The 19,215-nt window shown below is 35.9% G+C and overlaps 2 protein-coding genes across 2 annotated transcripts; both read left to right on the top strand.

The window, feature by feature from the left end:
• Positions 1–4,477: 4,477 nt before the first annotated feature.
• On the top strand, positions 4,478–8,419 carry LOC147859804 (pectin acetylesterase 3-like). Its single transcript, XM_087325173.1, has 13 exons — positions 4,478–4,610; positions 4,732–4,788; positions 4,898–4,980; positions 5,104–5,230; positions 5,630–5,733; positions 5,862–5,948; positions 6,282–6,406; positions 6,548–6,608; positions 6,690–6,743; positions 6,925–7,002; positions 7,261–7,366; positions 7,560–7,699; positions 8,112–8,419. Exons 1-13 carry the CDS (start codon positions 4,538–4,540, stop codon positions 8,202–8,204), a joined length of 1,188 nt encoding a protein of 395 aa, XP_087181299.1. The 5' UTR covers positions 4,478–4,537; the 3' UTR covers positions 8,205–8,419.
• A 3,796-nt stretch (positions 8,420–12,215) lies between these two features.
• Positions 12,216–15,412, top strand: AXR4 (alpha/beta-Hydrolases superfamily protein). The gene is made up of 2 exons (XM_087324739.1): positions 12,216–13,489; positions 15,066–15,412. Exons 1-2 carry the CDS (start codon positions 12,284–12,286, stop codon positions 15,345–15,347), a joined length of 1,488 nt encoding a protein of 495 aa, XP_087180865.1. The 5' UTR covers positions 12,216–12,283; the 3' UTR covers positions 15,348–15,412.
• Positions 15,413–19,215: the final 3,803 nt, after the last annotated feature.

The following is a 19,215-nucleotide window of genomic DNA, read 5'->3' as shown; positions in this document are numbered from 1 at the left end:
ATTGTTTTTTTCCCAAGACTTAATCTTACTGTTATTGTGTTTGAAGGTTAAACTTTCCTTTCATAAAAACACTTTAACTATAAATTCACACTTGGACTTTTTGAAAGAGACCATTCAATGTTGCATGTATCAGTTCAAACTTTATAATACTACTTCTAAAATAAACAACACAAAACTTATATTCATTTGGGAGAAAGCGGGGACAAAGACCCCACATCATGAGGACTAAGAGGTCTATGCATTTGAGTGAGAATGTGGGTAGTAAGTTGCAAGGGGGCTACCTTGGTAGATTGGCCTTCCTAGAGAAAGTGTCCTACATGTTTTGCCTCTTGCCTCATTACATTGGTCAAAGCCACTACATCTAAATATTAAAAGGAGTTGCGTGGAATCTTAATGGAAAGTATTTGCATACATTTTATTTGCACCTTATGCAACATGAGGTGGTATACTTTATGATAATTTTAGTGAAGGTGCAACTTTGTTGGAAATCTGAGGGTATGTTAGGGAACATAAAGTTCTAAGCTTCTATGCAACAGGGAAATTGGATGAAAGCAGAAAGGGCAAGGTCAAAGTTCTTGTTGAAATGGGGTGGTTCTCCCATGATGGTCAAACCTTCGACGAGGTGTAAGTGGAACTATCGAGCACCTAGGTGGCTATTTCCACCGACGACTCCCAATATTGTACATGGGATGTAATATATGTGTATATAGTTGGAGCACAAGTGGGTTATCATAGTTGTGTTACCCGGATAACTTTGTTATAAAAGAGTACGTCGGGATAAGTAGAGTCGGAGTAAAATGGGATTTATTCCGGGTTTGTTGGGGATAAGGGCCACGTGAGTTTTGTTGGGTTTTATTCTGTTGGGTTTGGAGTTGGTCCTCCGTGTTGTATATATTGATCCCACTATGGATTCGGGTTGAACTTTGATGTATTCCGTTTGCTAACTAATGCGAAGTCGTGTTTTTTTGGTATAAAAAAAAACAAGTAAATGGGTAGGTAGGTATAAGTGTACCCTAAGCTTGGCATGGCCTTGTAATTGCACAATGCATAACCTTGTATCGTTTGTGGAATGGGATACATACACAATGCAAGCCCAAAATATTACGAGGACATGTAAAGCAATACCCTTCTAGCATGGAAAATATCATATTCTTGCAAATGTTTTGAGATCGGTATTATATTGTTAACATCCATGGGAAACTAATGTATGATTTGTGGGACATAGCTCAGCCTAGGCAAAAATTGAATTTTGAGAGTTGAATAATCATCAAATACGTCAATCATTTATTACTCTAATCCTTCTCTTTCTCTCTTTTCCTTTCCTCTCCTCAATCGAATTATTCAAAATCATTTATTATTTCCCTTTGTTTTCCTTCACCGTCTTACTAAGATATGTTTAAAGTAAAGACAAACCTATCTATTCATTTAATCTACATGGCCATGCAAGTAGCTCAAAAAACTCTTTCTATGGCCTACCTGAATGTGGCTAATGCTTTTGTGTCACATCAACATAGATTTTGATTAGGTTTCTCACATAATGGCCTCACTTCTCTTTTTGAGGATTTGCATCTTGATGCTCTGGTTTCAAGTAACCAATGACTTCGTGCCACTTCAATGTAATTATTAAGATTGGCACATGACCTCAAGAAAACAAATAAATATAGGGAAACCATATAAATATGTTTGCTTATTTGCAAAATTGCCCATGTACCCTTCATCAATGTGAGTAATCTTGATCACATTAGATATAATATTAAGCACAAAATTACACCTTGACTGATAAGTAGGAAATGAGTTCATTGTGAGTTTTTCATTAATTGCTCTCTAATTAGAAAGAAAACTTGCCTTTATTGGTTAGAAGCAGAATTTGCTAACTAGAAAGTGTGCACTGGGCATGCATTAATTGGACAAATTTGAAGGTAACCTTACTAGTTACTATTGAATGGGTTTGCATTAATTGCAAAGTGTGAACAACTTGGACCCTTTTTTTTAATTAGCACCATATGCATAATAATTCAATACATTAGCTAATGTATTATCTTTAATTATGAATACAAGGTTGATGAAGGTGATGTATATGCAAAACCTATCCTAGGATGGATGCGGATTGCTTTTGAAATTCTCGTATGGGTTGGGAACCCCCAATTGTGAATATATCTATATAGTGGGTTGTTAGATCACAAATTAGGTCATGGTCAAGGAGGATAATCTTGTCGCCCTTTCATTGGATTTTCTTTATAGAATAAATTTGAGTCATTGTTTGATGGTTTTCATGGAATATCACAATTATCACGTAGGTTGAAAAGAACGTTGATGTGGGAGATGGAGCTCTACCTTGTCCTTACAAGAGTTGCTTTTATGTCAACTAGTCCCCCAACACTTTAGAGGGTTTAACCTTGCCATGAGATCCTCACTATTGTGGTGGGGTCAACAAGGGGTTTTTTGTATTGTGATGTTCATCTATGAGAGTACCTTATGGTCGTTGGAGTTGCTTTTACATTAGCTAGTCTTACACCACCTTAGAGGCTTTACAATACTATAAAATCCTAGCTATTGTTACTTGTAGTAGTAGGCTTAAAGAAAGGGGTTTTTTGTATTTTCACGTTATTTTAATGTACAGAGGGAAAACAAATAGACAAAGAAGAAAAAGGTAAGGAAGATGAGAAAACGAGAGAGAAATAATCAGATTTATTGGGTTGTCATGACCACTAGTCTCTAATTCATTTATCTACATATTTATAGATCATTTTTTCTTGCCATCCTTCATTGACCATGTTTTTTAACACACCCATGTATTATGAAATTCTTAGATTGCAAAAAATTTGACTTCGGAAGAATGTCCAAGGCTTGCAAACATTATATGTATGTATGTACACATTCATACATACATAAATACAAACACGCATACGTTCGGAAGAATGATACAACATGGATGCATATAAGGCTAAAGAATAAGTAGATTTCGAAGTTCTGATTCGATGGTTTGTTTGAATGGAAAAGTTGCATGTGCCAAAGTATTCTAAGGAAGAGTTTAAAACCCCTCAAACTGCATGCGCTTGTAAAGAAACAATTTAATTATTGGTAATGATACATCGATTGATTGATTGTTGATGTATAAAGTGATATGCTTGAATGGAATTATGTGATGGATGAATGGAAAAGAGCATTTATGATACAAGATCGAATTATTTGGACGATGATATACGTTATAACTCATTTTTTGTGTAGAAAAAGAAAGAGCAAAAACTACAACAAAATGAGTTAGAGTGGTGGAATCATGACCCATAATCGACTTGACATTTGTTTGGTCTTATATGGACCCTACTCTTAGAGAAAAATGAAAATGATTCACATTTGGGTTTGCCCTTTGGCCCTCCAGCTAAATCTAGTTGGGTTTAAATATGCATTAGACAAACAACCACATTCACACACATGTATGTATGTGTATAAAACAAAATGTCATTTTCTTATATGATAGATCCATGAATAAAGTGGATGTTGCAACTTACACGAAAAAGGACATTACTTACTAGCATTCCGTGATAAAACTTGGACATTTATCGTGTTAGATTCATGGACTAGTTGGGGAGGGGAGTACTCTTAAGGATAAAAAAATATCAAAAGGACATTTTTCCTAGCATTGAAAGGTAGATAACATATCATGGATGGAAAGGTAAAACTTCTATGCTTAGCGAGACAAAGTGCTCGAGACGAGGCACACAAATGCCCAATAACCCTGATAACATAAAAGAATCTACTTGCTTGTTTTCTTGTTTTTGCTAGGGGTGTTTGTGTTTGTGGGTGTGCCTCGATTTGTTGTTGGCTTGTTAGCTTAGTTACAAGTTTGTGTTAGCTCATGGTATTATATATGCATAACAAAGTTCGTCCCTAAGTTTGGTGGAGTCTCTTTGCACAGTGGGGGGGGGGGGGGGGGAATAGATCCACATTCGTCATAACATAACACCTCTTGTTCGGAAACATAACATAACAAGTTCGGAAACACCTCTTGTTCGGAAACATAACATAACATAACATAACATAACAAGAGGTGTTTGGAAACATAACATAATGGGAGGTGTTCGGAAACACCTATTGACAACCCACTTTTTACCGTCTTTTTGATGCCTTGAATTCACACTCGGCATCCGAGGCGAGGGCCTTATGCTTGGCAAAGGCATTGCGTAATGGACCAAGTGATTGTATTGCTGTTTGTCTGATTGTACATACATATTGATATATGTATATGTGATGGATAATGACTCAGATCCTTCTTGTTATTACAAAAGGCTTGAAAGTTATTCCATGTTGTAGCATTTAGTTTGGAAAAGAAGAAGCTATTGTACCATTTTTACTCCATCCCTTCTATATACCATGGTGTAACAGGGGGCCATCTCATCTCCCATATTCATTCATCAATTGCAGGTGTAACACTATTAAAATTAGAGTTATTCAGCCATAATTCCTACAACAAAACTCTCTAATTCTCCCTCTTACACACACACACACACACACACACACACAGAGTAAGCAAACAACCATGGCATATAATTGGATTTTCATGTGTTGGGTCTTCCTTCTCTTCCTCATTGCCATAAGCTCATGTACCTTAGGTAACTTCCTTTGCTACTAATTCCTCTGGATCATCATCATCACCACCACCATTTATCTTCTATCTTTAATCTCACAAAGCCATTGATACTTCTTTTGTGTGTGTGTGTTCTTTTGTCACAGGAGATCCTACTCTAATCGACCTTACACTTGTCCGCGGTGCTGATACCATAGGAGCAGGTGAAAGAAATAATCAATTTAAATTGTAGCCTATCCAAATAGAAGAAGGAAGATAGATATAAAAGAAGACATTGTCAAGAGTTTCTAATAACCTTTCCATTTTTGTTAGTTTGCCTTGATGGAAGTCTACCAGGCTATCATCTAGATCCTGGCAATGGAAATGGTGCCAAAAACTGGATAGTTCACCTCCAAGTAAGAAAAGAAAAGACAATAATGTCGTTGAGGTCGAAATCTTTTGAAAACAAAACAAAAAAAAACTCATTCAGTTCTTATGAAATTAATTATATATATTAAGTTCTGTCGTTCTAAATTCAGGGGGGAGCATGGTGTGCAACTGCAGGTTCATGTGCAGAACGCAGCACCACATCGCTCGGGTCATCACGTTTCATGGGTCCCACCACATTTCTAGGGATCCTAAGCAATTCACCTGCTGAAAACCCATGTATGTTCCTTTAAACTAATACTCTTTTACATGATTTCAGTAAAACATCGTATATGTGTGTGTGTATGTATGTATGCATGTGTGTATATGTATGTGTGTATGTGTGTGTGTGTGTGTGTGTGTGTGTGTGTGTGTATGTATGTATGTATGTATATATGTATGTATGTATGTATGTATGTATGTATGTATGTATGTGTGTGTGTGTGTGTATGTATGTATGTATGTATGTATGTATGTATGTGTGTGTGTGTGTGTATGTATGTATGTATGTATGTATGTATGTATGTATGTATGTATGTATGTATGTGTCAGCATATGTTGTAACTTGTATGTATATATGTTATGCATATATATCATATATATTTCAGTTCCTTCTTACGAGATGTTTGTCTGCTATAGATTTTTATAATTGGAATAGAGTTAAAGTGAGGTACTGTGATGGGGGATCCTTCAGTGGAGATGTAGACTTGCCTGCAGAAGCTCGAATTCCCGGAAGTACTCAGGTTCTTCTGCTACTACTACTGACCATCTCTATATTTCATACCAACCTTTTCTCCATATAATGGTTGAAAAATCAATTGTTTTCTGACTGTATCTTTGTGTGTGTGTGTGTGTGTGTGTGTTTCCATAGGTGCAACGGCTTTACTACCGCGGACAACGGATTTGGGAAGCGGTCATAGCAGAGCTTCTTAGGAAAGGCATGGCCTATGCTACTAAGGTACCATTCTAAGGTGAAGAACGATTAACCTTTTACGGAAATTAAACGATTTTTGCTTTAGAAAGATTACGCTTTCATGCCTCAATACCAAGGCGCCAAATATAGATGGTTTGTGAGTGTGTTGGCACATAAGCATCTCTCTTTATGTGCGAGATCAATTGATCCATATATTATAAACATCCATGAGAGACCAAAATACATGAAAAACAAAGAAAGAAAGAAGAAAACAAGCTATGATGTAATCTATATAATTATATCTTGGAAGAAGAGTTATGGCTTATAGATTTTGTGTTCTTTCCTTATAATTTTGTTAAAAGAAGTGGTTTTGTGTAGGCCATTCTTTCAGGAGAATCTGCTGGTGGGCTAGCTTCACTAATACATTGCAATGATTTTCGGGATCGTCTCCCTGCGAGAGTTGATGCAAGATGTGTTAGTGATGGAGGAATTTTTCTTGACATGTTAAGTTATTACCATTTTTCTTCTTCCTAGTTTGTTTTTTATTCTGAATATGTATTTGTAATGTTTCTGGAGATGTAATTAATGTGTCCTCACAAGTTAAAACTTCTCTTGAAAGTTCAAGCTGTTATATTTCCATGCAGGTTAGATTTTAAAGGGTCACAATTTGTGCAACCTTACTTTAAGCAACTTGTGGAGTTACAGGTAATCGAATTAACTGCTTGAAAGGTTTTTTCGTTATGTCTGTATCATATTCATTTAATGCTTCCTTCTATTCATTTACAGAACATAGGTAAGAATCTTCCTAAAGGATGCACTTCAGAAAGAGATCCCTCACAGGTAAACTTAAAACAAATCTGTTGGTTTTCCTAAAGATATGTATATAATGTAATTGTATGTATATATGACATATCCATTTTGTATGTGTATTTATGCACATGCGCATGCGCATATGCATATGCATTGCGGTTTCCAGTTATGATATGATTTCATGAAAATTTATGTTTCATTCTTAATACAGTGTTTTTTTCCTCAATATTTCTTGGAAGACATTTACACTCCAACATTCATTCTGGAATCAGCATATGATACTTACCAGGTATAAGCAAAAAGAGATGAAGCTTCTAATCTGTATCACTACATTGCCATGCTATTGTCATCAATATAAGCAATAGAGATAAACACCAAAATGCCCCCAAGTTTTCAAGAAGGTACCCGAATACCACACTGTCTTCTCAGCAAATTCTAGTATGATGGAGGGGATATTTTGGTAACTTTTGAAAACTAGGGGGGTGACATCTTTTTGGTTCCAATATGAAATGTGTTTATGCTAAAAAAGGAAAACTCGGAATTTCAGCTTCGCAATTATTTGGTTCCACCTTCCGAAGATCCACAAGGGGTATGGGTATCATGCGAAAATGACCCTAGCCATTGTTCTGCAGAAGAGATTAACATTATACAAGGTAACATCTCTCCCAACTTATGTTAACAACAAAAAACAAATCTACAAAAGAAGCAAGATGTTAATATCATACAGCAAATAAACTAAGCACAAAGAAGTACATGATAAATTCCAAAGCAGATTTCTTTAGGTTTTTAATTGTTTTTTGTGTTTTGATTCATTTGAGAGGAGTTTTTATTGTCTCGGTAATACAGATTTCCGCAAAAAAATGGTAAATGCGGTGAGCTCCGTCCGAACCTTCAATGATTGGGGTGTGTTTCTCATATCTTGCTATTACCATACCCAATCGCAAAACAATGATAAGTGGAATGGTCCATCTCAGGTTGATGGCTTGGTAATCCCTCACTCACTCTTTTGAGTGCGTGCGTGCGTGTGTGGATGTGGATGTGGATGTGTGTGTATGTGCATGTGCATGTGCATATGTGTGGATGTGGATGTGTGTATGTGCATGTGCATATGTGTGGATGTGGATGTGTGTATGTGCATGTGCATGTGCATATGTGTGTATGTGCATGTGTGTGTGCATGTGCATGTGCATATGTGTATGTGCATGTGCATGTGCATGTGCATGTGCATGTGCATGTGCATGTGCATGTGTATGTGCATGTGTATGTGTATTTGTATGTGCATGTGCATGTGTATGTGCATGTGTATGTGCATGTGCATGTGCATGTGCATGTGTATGTGTGGTTGATTGATTTGTAATGGTGTGATGAAATTGGATCCTTTTTTTTGTTTCAATTTAGAATCCTATGAAGGCAGTTGGAAAATGGGCATACAGTGGAGTGGGTGGAAAATATATTGATAATCCGTACCCAAGCAACCCTTCTTGCAGATGATTAATATGATCTTTGCATTGGTTGAATGGTTTAATTCGACTCACCTATTATTATATGTGAAGCGATTCTTCATTATTACTTATCGATTCTTATAAAGCCTTTCACCCTTAATAAAAAGCTGATGAGCAATAAGCTTGACAAACATTTGAAATGTTCAAATATTTAATGGCCGTCTTGAATCACCAATCAATAAAATATTCGGAAAATTCAACATAGTTTCTTAAGGATAAAGAAGTTTCTTAAAGTTTTGGTTGGTACTTTGTTTTGAGAGAGTGGAGAACGCATAAAGAAATGGCTAAAGTTCTTTTGCCACTTATAACCTCAATGGTAAATGCTTGCCAACAGAATTAATCTTCTCTGCAAACATTTGGAATGTTCAAATATTTAATGGCCGTCTTAAATAACTACTCAATGAAATATTCAGAAAATTCAATATAGTTTCTTAAGACTAAAGAAGGTTCTTAAAGTTTGGTTGGTACTTTGTTTTGAGAGAGTGGAAAAGGCATAAAGAAATGGCTAAAGTTCTTGGCCCCTATTTGTGCCACGTATAACCTCAATGGCAAATGCTTGTCGACAAAATTAATCTTGTTAAGTCAATAAACTATAGCCATGTTAGCATGAAAGTGATGGACAACGGTCAAGGGGATTATTATTATTTTAAGATACCCTAATGTTCTCATAAAACATAAAAACTATGTTATGGAAAGATTCTCACTATTATAATAAAAATCGGATTTCCTAGGAACAAATAAAAAAAACTAATAGCATGTGGAATGAGGCTTTGTTCACTAGGGTGTCACCCCCTTTCTAGAGCCATGAAGCCAACAACCTATCCAAGCATCGGTCCATGACCATCATAGACATTTTGCAAACCAATTGAATGGCCAATGTTAGTCTTGACAAATGGGGGAATTTCCTCCTTACCACTTTGAACAACCCTTTGGACACACAATTGCTCCATATGCACAATGTGCCCAATGAATTTGGACCAACAGTCATTATCACTAGACCGCCATCACGTGACAAGAATATATATACAAAAAATGCCATCCCGTGACAAGAATATATGTGCAAAATATTAAACATGCAAATCTTTAATCATAAGATGCTTGTTTTGAGTAGGATACTTTTCATAAAAAGATAAATGAATCTTCTGATAAAACGTAATTCCACACCATAGTTCATATTGGTGTCCCATTGTGACTTTAAAGCAATACAAGAGAAAATATTCTAAATGATGTGAAATTCTAGTGTCACAAAACATACTAGTATATACGAGGGAAAAGTGGGATAGACTTGACACCTTGCCTTTTTATCTCAAAATGAGGGAATTTAGATAAGCTCTAAACATCCTTCAATGTTTGCAAAAATGCACTCAATTAGATGTTTAGTAGCTTTGGAGAGAACAGACATGTTATGTATAACCTCCAACATTGAAATATATGTGACAATGTTTTTATAAATTTAAAATTTTACCATTGATACACTAAATTGTAGTAGAACATGGCTAAGGCATAAAAAAAAGCTTCCCATTGAGGTTAATGGTCAAATACACACTAGGTCGCACAAAACATAAAAAATAGTGTTTTGTTTTGTTCCGTCTTTCTTGTGCTGTAATTTTGCTTGACAAGAACTTGTTCTTCAATTATTGCTACAAGATAGTGGGGTGCACATTTATAATGTCTTTAGAAACTCACTTCACACAATCCAACGGTTACAATAGTAATTCCTTCACATGAACACATAGATGCATATAATCTTTGTTGAGGTTCCAATTTTTAATTATGATAATGACTTGTTTTGTAGTGGGAAACAAATAGTCTAAAATAAAATATCACACAAGGGGGAATCAAGGGGGAAGGGTGAAGCCACAACACCAATGCGAGTTAATAAAGCAATGAAAGATTAGTCTTGTATATGATGAATTTGGAATATAAAATAGAAGATGGACAATAAAAGAAATTCTCTTCTTTAACCTAAAAAAGGGAAAATCTTAATAGGTTAGATACTTTTGATCCACTCAATACTCCCAAAATTTAAAGTTGTTAGGAATTTAGTAACGGCCAAACATAAAAACGATTGAAAATATGTACAACATAGCTTAGAAGATTACCTCCAAATTTGGTCAACAAGGGTATCCTCGAGAAGGGTCACAATTGGAAGCTTGTATGCATCTACCCTAACTATTGACCTTAACCCAAAAGTGTGCCTCCATATTTTGTTTAATTGTCACCATTGAGACATATAATTGAGTTCACCCCCAACAACGACAAAATTTAATATGCTAATATGTTACATTCTAATTTGTTGAAGGAGAAGAGCTTGAGTTAGGTTTAAACCTAATAGTGAGAGCAAATGCACACGAGTTCAATGCCCTTACAGCCCAAATGAGTGAATGTAATAGATGTAAAAGAATTGGGTTAAATCAAATTTGTTGCCCTTGAACTATATAAGTGAGATTGGTCCACCAATCACAACCTTTTCTCTAATAACATGTTTACAATGCTTGAGGAGGTTAAGTGCTTCACATCATGTGTTGTATGGCACTTCTAAACAAATGATAGGTACCGATAACAAAGGAGTGCAAGACAACTTTTTATTTAAAATTAATGAACATTGCACTCGAAAGTATACTTTTTGAGCCCCATGAAAGTAAACCTAATCCTTCACGATCAAAGTACATGATTCTTTTGCACTAATAGAGTGACTTCCTCGCGTAATAACATAGTCTACAACCCATTGGAGGATGTGAGTGAGTTCTAAACATGGTATATGAGAGGGGCTTTTTGGGACACAATGTGAATCACAACCAGTAATGTAGAAAAGAGGTTGAAAGATCAAAACTAAAAATGCACGTAACGAGACAAATGCCAATTGGGCTCAAGAAAAATTAGATACACAAAGTGGATTCCAAAATCCATTGTGGGCCCATGAAAAAGGTAAACCTAAGTAGATGTACATGAGTCAAAGATGTGATTGAAAAGCAACTAGAATGGTCGAGCAAGCTACCCTCCATAGTGAGACACATTCCTCGTAAAACCCAGCTCACGAAACTGACGTAAGAGTAAGAGTTCAAAGAAAACCCACAGAAAGGGCCAAGAAAGTGAAACTTAAGTGGGTGTATGGTGCGAGCTCGAAACCTAGCAATGGGCGCAGTTTTGACTCAAACCGAACCGAACCATTAAGCCATGGCTTAACGGTTTATTGGTTCAAAGATGAATAAACCGTTTGGTTTGGTTTCAAATATTATGATCCGGTTTGGTTTTGAATTTCATGGTTTAGCGGTTTATCGGCTTTTCGGTTTCGGTTCGGTTTGATTTTGAATTTCGCAGTTTAACGGTTTCGGCTTAAAGGTTTAAAGGTTTAGCGGTTTGGTTTAAAGGTTTATAGGTTTATAGGTTTATCAGTTTATAAATTTGGTTTGGTTTTGATTTATGATAAACCGATTTGGTTTGGTTCTAAATGTTTCATAAACGGTTCAGCTCTAAACGGTTCGGTTTAAATGGCTTCATACAATTAAAACAGTTTGGTTTGGTTTTTAATATAAATAAATGGTTTGGTTTAGTTTGGTTTGGTTTCAAGGCTAGGAAACCGAACCGAACCGAAACCGAACCATGCTCATTGCTATCGAAACCCACAAAGTGACGTCAAAACCCAGGGAAGGCCAATGGAGGAGCTGATATGTGTATGTGAGCAAGTTCGAAACCTGCAAAGCCGAGTTTAGATTCCTCTTTCCTTTTTGGGCAATTCGCATATGTATGTATATGTATGTATGTATGTATACGTATGTATGTATGTATGTATATGTATGTATGTATGTATACGTATGTATGTATATGTATGTATGTGTGTATGTATGTATGTATATGTATGTATGTATGTATGTATATGTACATATGTATATATGTATACAGTATAACGTATGTATATGTATGTATATATGAATAGAGTTCTCAAGTTCATAAGACCTAATGTAATGGACGCGAGTTCGAAACCTTCTAACGCCACTTCTATTTGTTATGTATTAAGATCAAATTCAAAAGCTTCCTTGCCTGACATCTCTGAAAGGGAGGACAGACATGTCTGCAGAGAAGAAGAACCCCAAGCTCCATGTAGCAGCAGCAGAAGAAGAAGATCATGGAGGAATGGGGAAATCAGAAGAAAATGAGAAAGAAGAAGGAGAAAGGGAAGGAGAAGAAGACGAGAAAGAAGAGAAGAGGATTCAACAGAGCACAACGGTGTTTGTTTTCTGGCTCTATGTTATATCTATAGTCTCTATCCTCACTCTTTCGCTTGTTCTCCTTTCCTACGTCTTTGAAGGAGAAGAAGAATTAGAGTTCTTCTCTATGCCTTCTGATGTTCGCCATCACTCCATGAAAGGTAAGTTTCTTAAACTTGAACTTGGATATGAACAAAAGCCCATCAAATTATTTGTCAGAGACGAAGGTTCCGTGGAAGCTTCCTCTGAGTGTATAGTGTTTTTACATGGATTAGGCTCAAGTTCTTTCATATATAGACATATATTTCCTCATTTAGTTGAGAAAAATTATCATGTTATAGCAATTGATTTTCCTGGATCTGGGCTCTCTGAGAAGCCCTATCTAGATCTAGGTTGGGGAATTGTTTCCATATTTAGAGACATTTTTAGTGAGATTTCGGAAAAGGGCTTGTTTTGGCGGTTTGAGCAGTTATTCGAATCTGGTACGTTTCCTGATCCAGTGACATCAATGAATAGGAAGAACGCTCTTTTTTACAATGCTGAAGAGCTCGCAGATAGTGTAGATCAAGTAGTGAATTTGTTGTGTAATAAGAAACCTTTACATGTTGTTCTTCACGATACAAGCGTTGAATCAGGGTTAACGTGGATCAATAGAATCCCTTCTTTGGTTAGAAGCATAACTCTAATGGATGTTTTTCCTGGTATCCCAAGCTTTCCTGCCGCTATTTTAAACTTCCCTCTTCTCAGTTCCTTGATGCTATGTTCTCCATATCTTCAGCATATTGTACTGAGTCAATGTTGTATGAGGAACCCCTCGATGAGTGAGACGAGAAATCATGCATTTTTGTTGAAATATAAACATGGAAAGAAGACTACATTGCAAACTTGGAAGTCGGGAAATTCGTCTTTCGATGTTGTTTCAAGTATTGAAAGGCTCAGCGGAGTCCCTGTACAAGTGCTTTGGTCAAATACCTCCGGAAGAGGTTGGTATAAACTTGGTGAAAGTCTCGCTTCTCGTCTACACAATGTGTCCTATGTAAGCCACAATGGTGGTCGGTGGCCTCAAGTAAGTCTCTTAATGCTTTTCTACTTTTTGAATAATTACATTATTTCTAGTAGTAACATTTCCCATATGTGGGAAATTGCGTGTAACGTTTATTGCTAGTAGCCTCCGTGTTATATCCATTGTTATCTTGTTGTGAATAAATACAAGGGGTCATTATAAAGCTTCCATTTTTGAGAAATTCTGACAAGCTACAAGGAATGTAAATGTATTGAAGGAGAAATTAAATTATTGTATCGACAGATTGAAAAATTAAAGAAGCCAACGTTCTTTAATGAGATTAGCTATAAATAACTGAAAATGTTTACCATCAGTTATCGTCATAACTGACAATATGCGATTGAGCAACATAATGATAGGTAACGGTTAAAGATTATTCCTAATGTAAGCATAAGACAAGGAAATAGAAGATAGATAAAAGAAAGAGAGAGAAAGAAGGGTGTCGATCCACCCGACCGCTCCCGAGCGAAGGGATCAAGACAGACCTAAGCCTTGATTGGTGTCCCATACCACCGCCATGGCATTGAGTTGTACCTGGTACTGGCGCTTTCTTGCCATGAGTCTGTTCACCAGAAGGTCACAATCTCGACGTAATCGAATAATGTGTCTAATGAGGGTAGCTAGGCCTCCTCATATTTATAGCCAAAACTAAGGCCCCCAGGAAAGTTCACACTTTTATCGTCGCATGTAGAATACCACAGTACAATCCCTTCATTCCCTAGGATTAAAAGTATTACTCCCTTCTTTACACTCTCAGTTAACCCCCACACTTTTATCTGCATGTGTCGAATACTACAATACATAAATTTTGGTCATGCCCATAACCGTAACAAAACAAAGAGGAGCAAGAACCAAGGCATTCAAAATCGATATGGTAGAGAACATATTGTAATTAGCCACGCTAGGAAAATGGATTGTCTTTACCTACAATTGAGAATTCTAATGTTATCTGTGCACTTTGGTTTCAGTATTCAACATGAAAATAGAAACTATACAATAAATTGTCAATATGATCCTCTGCCTCTTTCATGTATTTGCTCTTACATTTATTTAAAGTTAGAATTTAAAGAAGAATTCAAATGTTGCTCAGCATGAGCAGAGGGAAGAGAAGGTTGAACTTGGTTGAGATAAAACGATATCAAAGATGACTGCTTGGTTCTCTTCTATGAACTATGCTAATGCTGGTCACTTAAATGTAGGATGTAATTATGTTTCCTCAGGATGTAGGTCTCAAAGTTATTAAAAGTTACTGATGGCAAACAATAATAACTTAAAAGCACTTTAACACTTTGAAGGTGCAGTAATTTGAAAACACTCGAGGTCCATCACATTACTTATCTTCCTTAACTCAAATGGCCTATGCCAGGACAATCAGATCCATGCCATAAGCTTGTACCGTCTGATATATTACAATCACCCTTATTGTTAGGATTCATATTATAACTTTTGATGTGCTAACTGTAATTAACTTGGGACAAATTCTTTTTTTGAGTGCCTTAAGCAATTTGATTGCAAGTACTGTTATTCCTTTTACATTTTCATTTCATTTTATTCAAGGAATACATGAATTAAATTACAGGAAGAAACTTCTCGAGAGATTTCTGAAGATATCTATCGGTTCGTTTCATCTTTGCCAAAAATGGCAAGTCCTTTTCCAGAAGAAACTGAGCATCACTGTGATAATATACAAAACACATTCGAAAGCTATTCACGTGGGGATGAGGATGGATATGAACATATTGACCATAGTCATGAATATGGTGGTCATGACGATCATGGTAGTCATTCTCATGGTCACTTCCATGACCATGGTCTAGGTTACATGGATAACATAGGTCATGGTGGTGGTTGGGTCCTGTAGAGAGAATTTGAATATATTTATGTATTCATCCTTTTGTGTGCTAATATTATTGTTTTTTGTCCTAATATTGCTGAGGGCTAGGTTTCTTCAAGAGCAAAAACTACTCATTGCAATTCTTATCAATGTCAAATAGCATAAGACTTAGCTATCACATGTTAATACAATTTTGACGATATGTTTCTCAACTTACTTTGTACTTTTTCAGCATTGTCTCTCAAAGAGATGGAAGCAATGCATATTCTATCTTTGACATGTAAGCTTCATGTATCATGAAAATTAATCAATGCATTTAGGGATTTGTGAATGAAAATAATGCTAATTTACCAGCCATTTCAAGTCATGAGGAAATGGGTAATGGAATTTGGACAATTTTCAATTTTGTCATTTTAATTTCTTCATGTAACATTTTTTTTCATGTGAGAGAAATAATGCAACACTTAATATCTTCAATGGGGACCTATTATTAACCGATGCAAGCAAAACATAATATTCAAGATATTCTCTTGTTAAAAAAGTATTGGGATTGAGAATATGGGCAAAGTTGCCAATCATGCCCATTGATTCTTGTAATGAGAGGTTTGACTAGGTTTTGTAGATTTCTTGAGAGTTTTCATCTTTCTTTGTGAGAAGCAAGGGAAAATTTGCTGGAATGAGTTTGTATCTTAGGCAATTTTCTTGGACATGGACCTCATGTTTTGTAGTATAAAGATGTGAGGTGTATCCAATAAGATGCTTGTTTGTAGTTATTCTAATAATGAACTTTTCAATTGTGAGAGGGAGAGATCCTATGCAAATGTAGCAAAAAAATAAAAGTTTGCATTGATCTCTAGTTAAGCCACTTGATTTAATGAAACTTTTGCTTGTTTGCAGTTATTCTACTAATGAACTTTTCAATTTAGAGAGATCCTACACAAATGTAGCAAAAATGCCAGAAGGTCATGCATTCAAACCATATGTTTTGCAATGGCATTCGGTAAAGTAGCTTGATTTACTGAAAATTTAGCCAAAGTGAACACCTCTCTTCTTTTTCTATACCCCAAAAAACTATTAGCTCATCAGCTTCCAATATTGATTATTCTTAAAATGAAACTTTTATTATTATTGAATCTATCACTTCGGGACCAAAAAAGCATCTAACAAGGATTCTCTACCCCAAGCATCTATTTGTTGGTTGTATTCACCAATGCGAATGTTGGGTACTAAATGGAGGTGATGAATCATATACCAAAGTACTTTTTTCGAGTAGAACTCAAAGCTCGATCCGTGTTCCTATAGTTATTCTCTAGAGCTACTTTTTTGTGAAGTTTGGTCACAACATCAAGAATAGCTTTGGGTCAAACTGACAAATAAATATATACATGAATTAATTTATCCACCCCACGTACAATGTTGTAGGAATTTGTACTAAACATACCTCTTGTAATTGTGCAGGCTCCCATAAAATTTACATATTTTGGCTCAAGCATATTTTCACATAACCTAACCAAGGGTGGTGCCATTTGTTGGGAAACCAGTCCCTCCAGATGGGAAAAGAAGAGCCAAGCTGATGAGTAACTCGGCCGAGGCCGAAACCGAAATCGAGAATATAGCCAACTCAAGAGACTATATTTGTAAATAGTCGAAATGTGCCCCATGTGGGCTATGTATATAAATAGCCATAAAGTTGTATAAGTATGAGTACAACTAGAGCAAACTTTAATAAGTAATGCGTAGATCACTATTGTATGATTAGGTTGTGAGTTACAAGAAGGTTGTCACCTCTGTAACTTAGTGTGAGAGAGTGTGTGTGTGAGAGTTAGAGTGTAATTCTGCAGCCGTCTGTCGACGAAGAAGATCTCGAGGTTGTTGCCTCCGAGTTTCTTATTGTACTCCTCTGTATAGTGATCCGTTTTTGGAGTTTGTGGACTCCACGTGGTTTTTCCTTATTTGGGTTTCCACGTTAAATCTTGTGTCCTTGTTTCTAGTTTTACTTCTGTTGTTTTTCTTGTCTGTGCACATTCATCTTGATTTCTTCACCCGAATATACGAATGAGAAACCGGTTGTGGCCGGTCACGTTTCTCAACACCATTTTCATAGTAATTGTACCGGCTCTCACGATGAGGTCAACCCCATACTCGTGCCTCACATCAACTTTACTATAGCTAAAGAAAGTTTCCATTTTAAAGAGATCATAGGAGCATATATATTTACCTTTTAAAAATAATTTGGAGTCAAAAGATTGCAAATGTATACTTTCCTAGATCTTTGATGATTGTTTGCAAAATGGAGTAAGCCTAAGATATGATGTTTCCAAAAGGCATAAGTAAAAAACCAAGGTCTAGAAACTTACAATGTAAATGATTAAGATTGTGTAGTTTTTAGGTAGTTGCCATAGGTAAAAAACACCAATGATTTTAAGTGAATGTTTAGATAAAAATACATTTGTTACAACAAAAACTATGCAAGCAAAGATGAATTTCCCAAGTTTTCTTCCATTGTGTGCAAGGGATAATGTTTAGCTATACCTTTGGAATAATTTTAACTTCAATGGATGACACAATATATTATCATAAGATTGCTCTTCAATTGAACACATGGAAAACACCATAAGGTCTATTTTCAAGGCTAAACATCTCCCAAATTTCACATACTCTTCACGTGTGATTGGCCTATTGAAATGCGAATAAAAGAAGCAAATGTCAAGAGCATTGGAATAAAGTTTGTTTCAAACATGTGTGAATTTACATGCCACAAGGTATGTTTTTTCACTACACAAAGGACTTGTGCATTCACAAAATGTGATTACCCTATTCAAAAGTGTTTTTGAAGCTTGCAAATGTGGAGTGAGATGCAAATGTCATTGAAGGTTGTCTCCAAAAAGCGGATACGTGATTCCCAAACTTTTAAGGAGAAAATCATCCAGAGCAAAAAGGGATTTTTGAAATGCGCATGTGCGGAAAGAGATGGAACCAACCAACCAACATAACATTTGCTTTGGATAGCACACGAGTGATCATTGTAAGGTTATTTCTTACCTTTACAAATCGTGGATCAACTTACGCACTAGAAAAATGCCATCCAAAGGTTTTTTTAGAAATAAATAATTCTCCTTGAGGAGATCCAAAATATTCTAATAACGAAAAGCTCAAAAGGCCTTTGTTTGTGCCTTTTAGATTCATTGGTGATCATCATGTGTTAGAATTAAGGTGGATTCACAATACATTGGCCAAACAAACTACTATGCATTGCCCCACATTGCATATCTGAGTTGCATAAGTGATGAAGAAGTGCAAAATGTACTTCGTTGATGTCGGTCATCAATCACATCGGCAATTAATTAGATTACATAATCAATCATGCTCCCTTCTTATATATGCATTTCATTTTTACCATCCTTTTATCACATAAAGAATCACATCATTTTGTGTGAGAAAGATTAGGGTCCTTAACTAAGTCTACATCAACAATGTCATTGGGATGTAGTGCAAATTGGTAGCACATTTATTATGGCTACAATATCACAAATGTTCAAACCCTATCATCCATGCCCAAAGAACGGTAATAATATCTCTCAAATTGCAATTTTAACTAGGTAGATCCACAATATGAACATTGACTAAGATGTGACGATATAATTTGATCGATTCTCTAGTTTGTGCCAATTGAATGTATACTTTTTGTTGCTATGTAATCTAAGAAATATTAAATCCCATGAGATACAATAATATACAAATTTCAATTGAGTGAATAAGCTCTACCACACAAAGTTTTATTGTTGATATCCCAAATGTAAACCATGGGTTAGTTTTAGGAGTAAATTTAAATCCATGTAATCAGGAAAATGGGAAAATTGTGTGTGTGATGCATGTAGGTCCAAGCATGAGAGAG

This window comes from Azolla caroliniana, unplaced genomic scaffold, assembly GCF_043228905.1.
Source record: "Azolla caroliniana isolate FFs.n. ecotype wild unplaced genomic scaffold, voAzoCaro1.0.p SCAF_9, whole genome shotgun sequence".
Classification (NCBI taxonomy): domain Eukaryota; kingdom Viridiplantae; phylum Streptophyta; class Polypodiopsida; order Salviniales; family Salviniaceae; genus Azolla; species Azolla caroliniana.
This window is presented reverse-complemented; position numbering and strand designations above follow the sequence as displayed.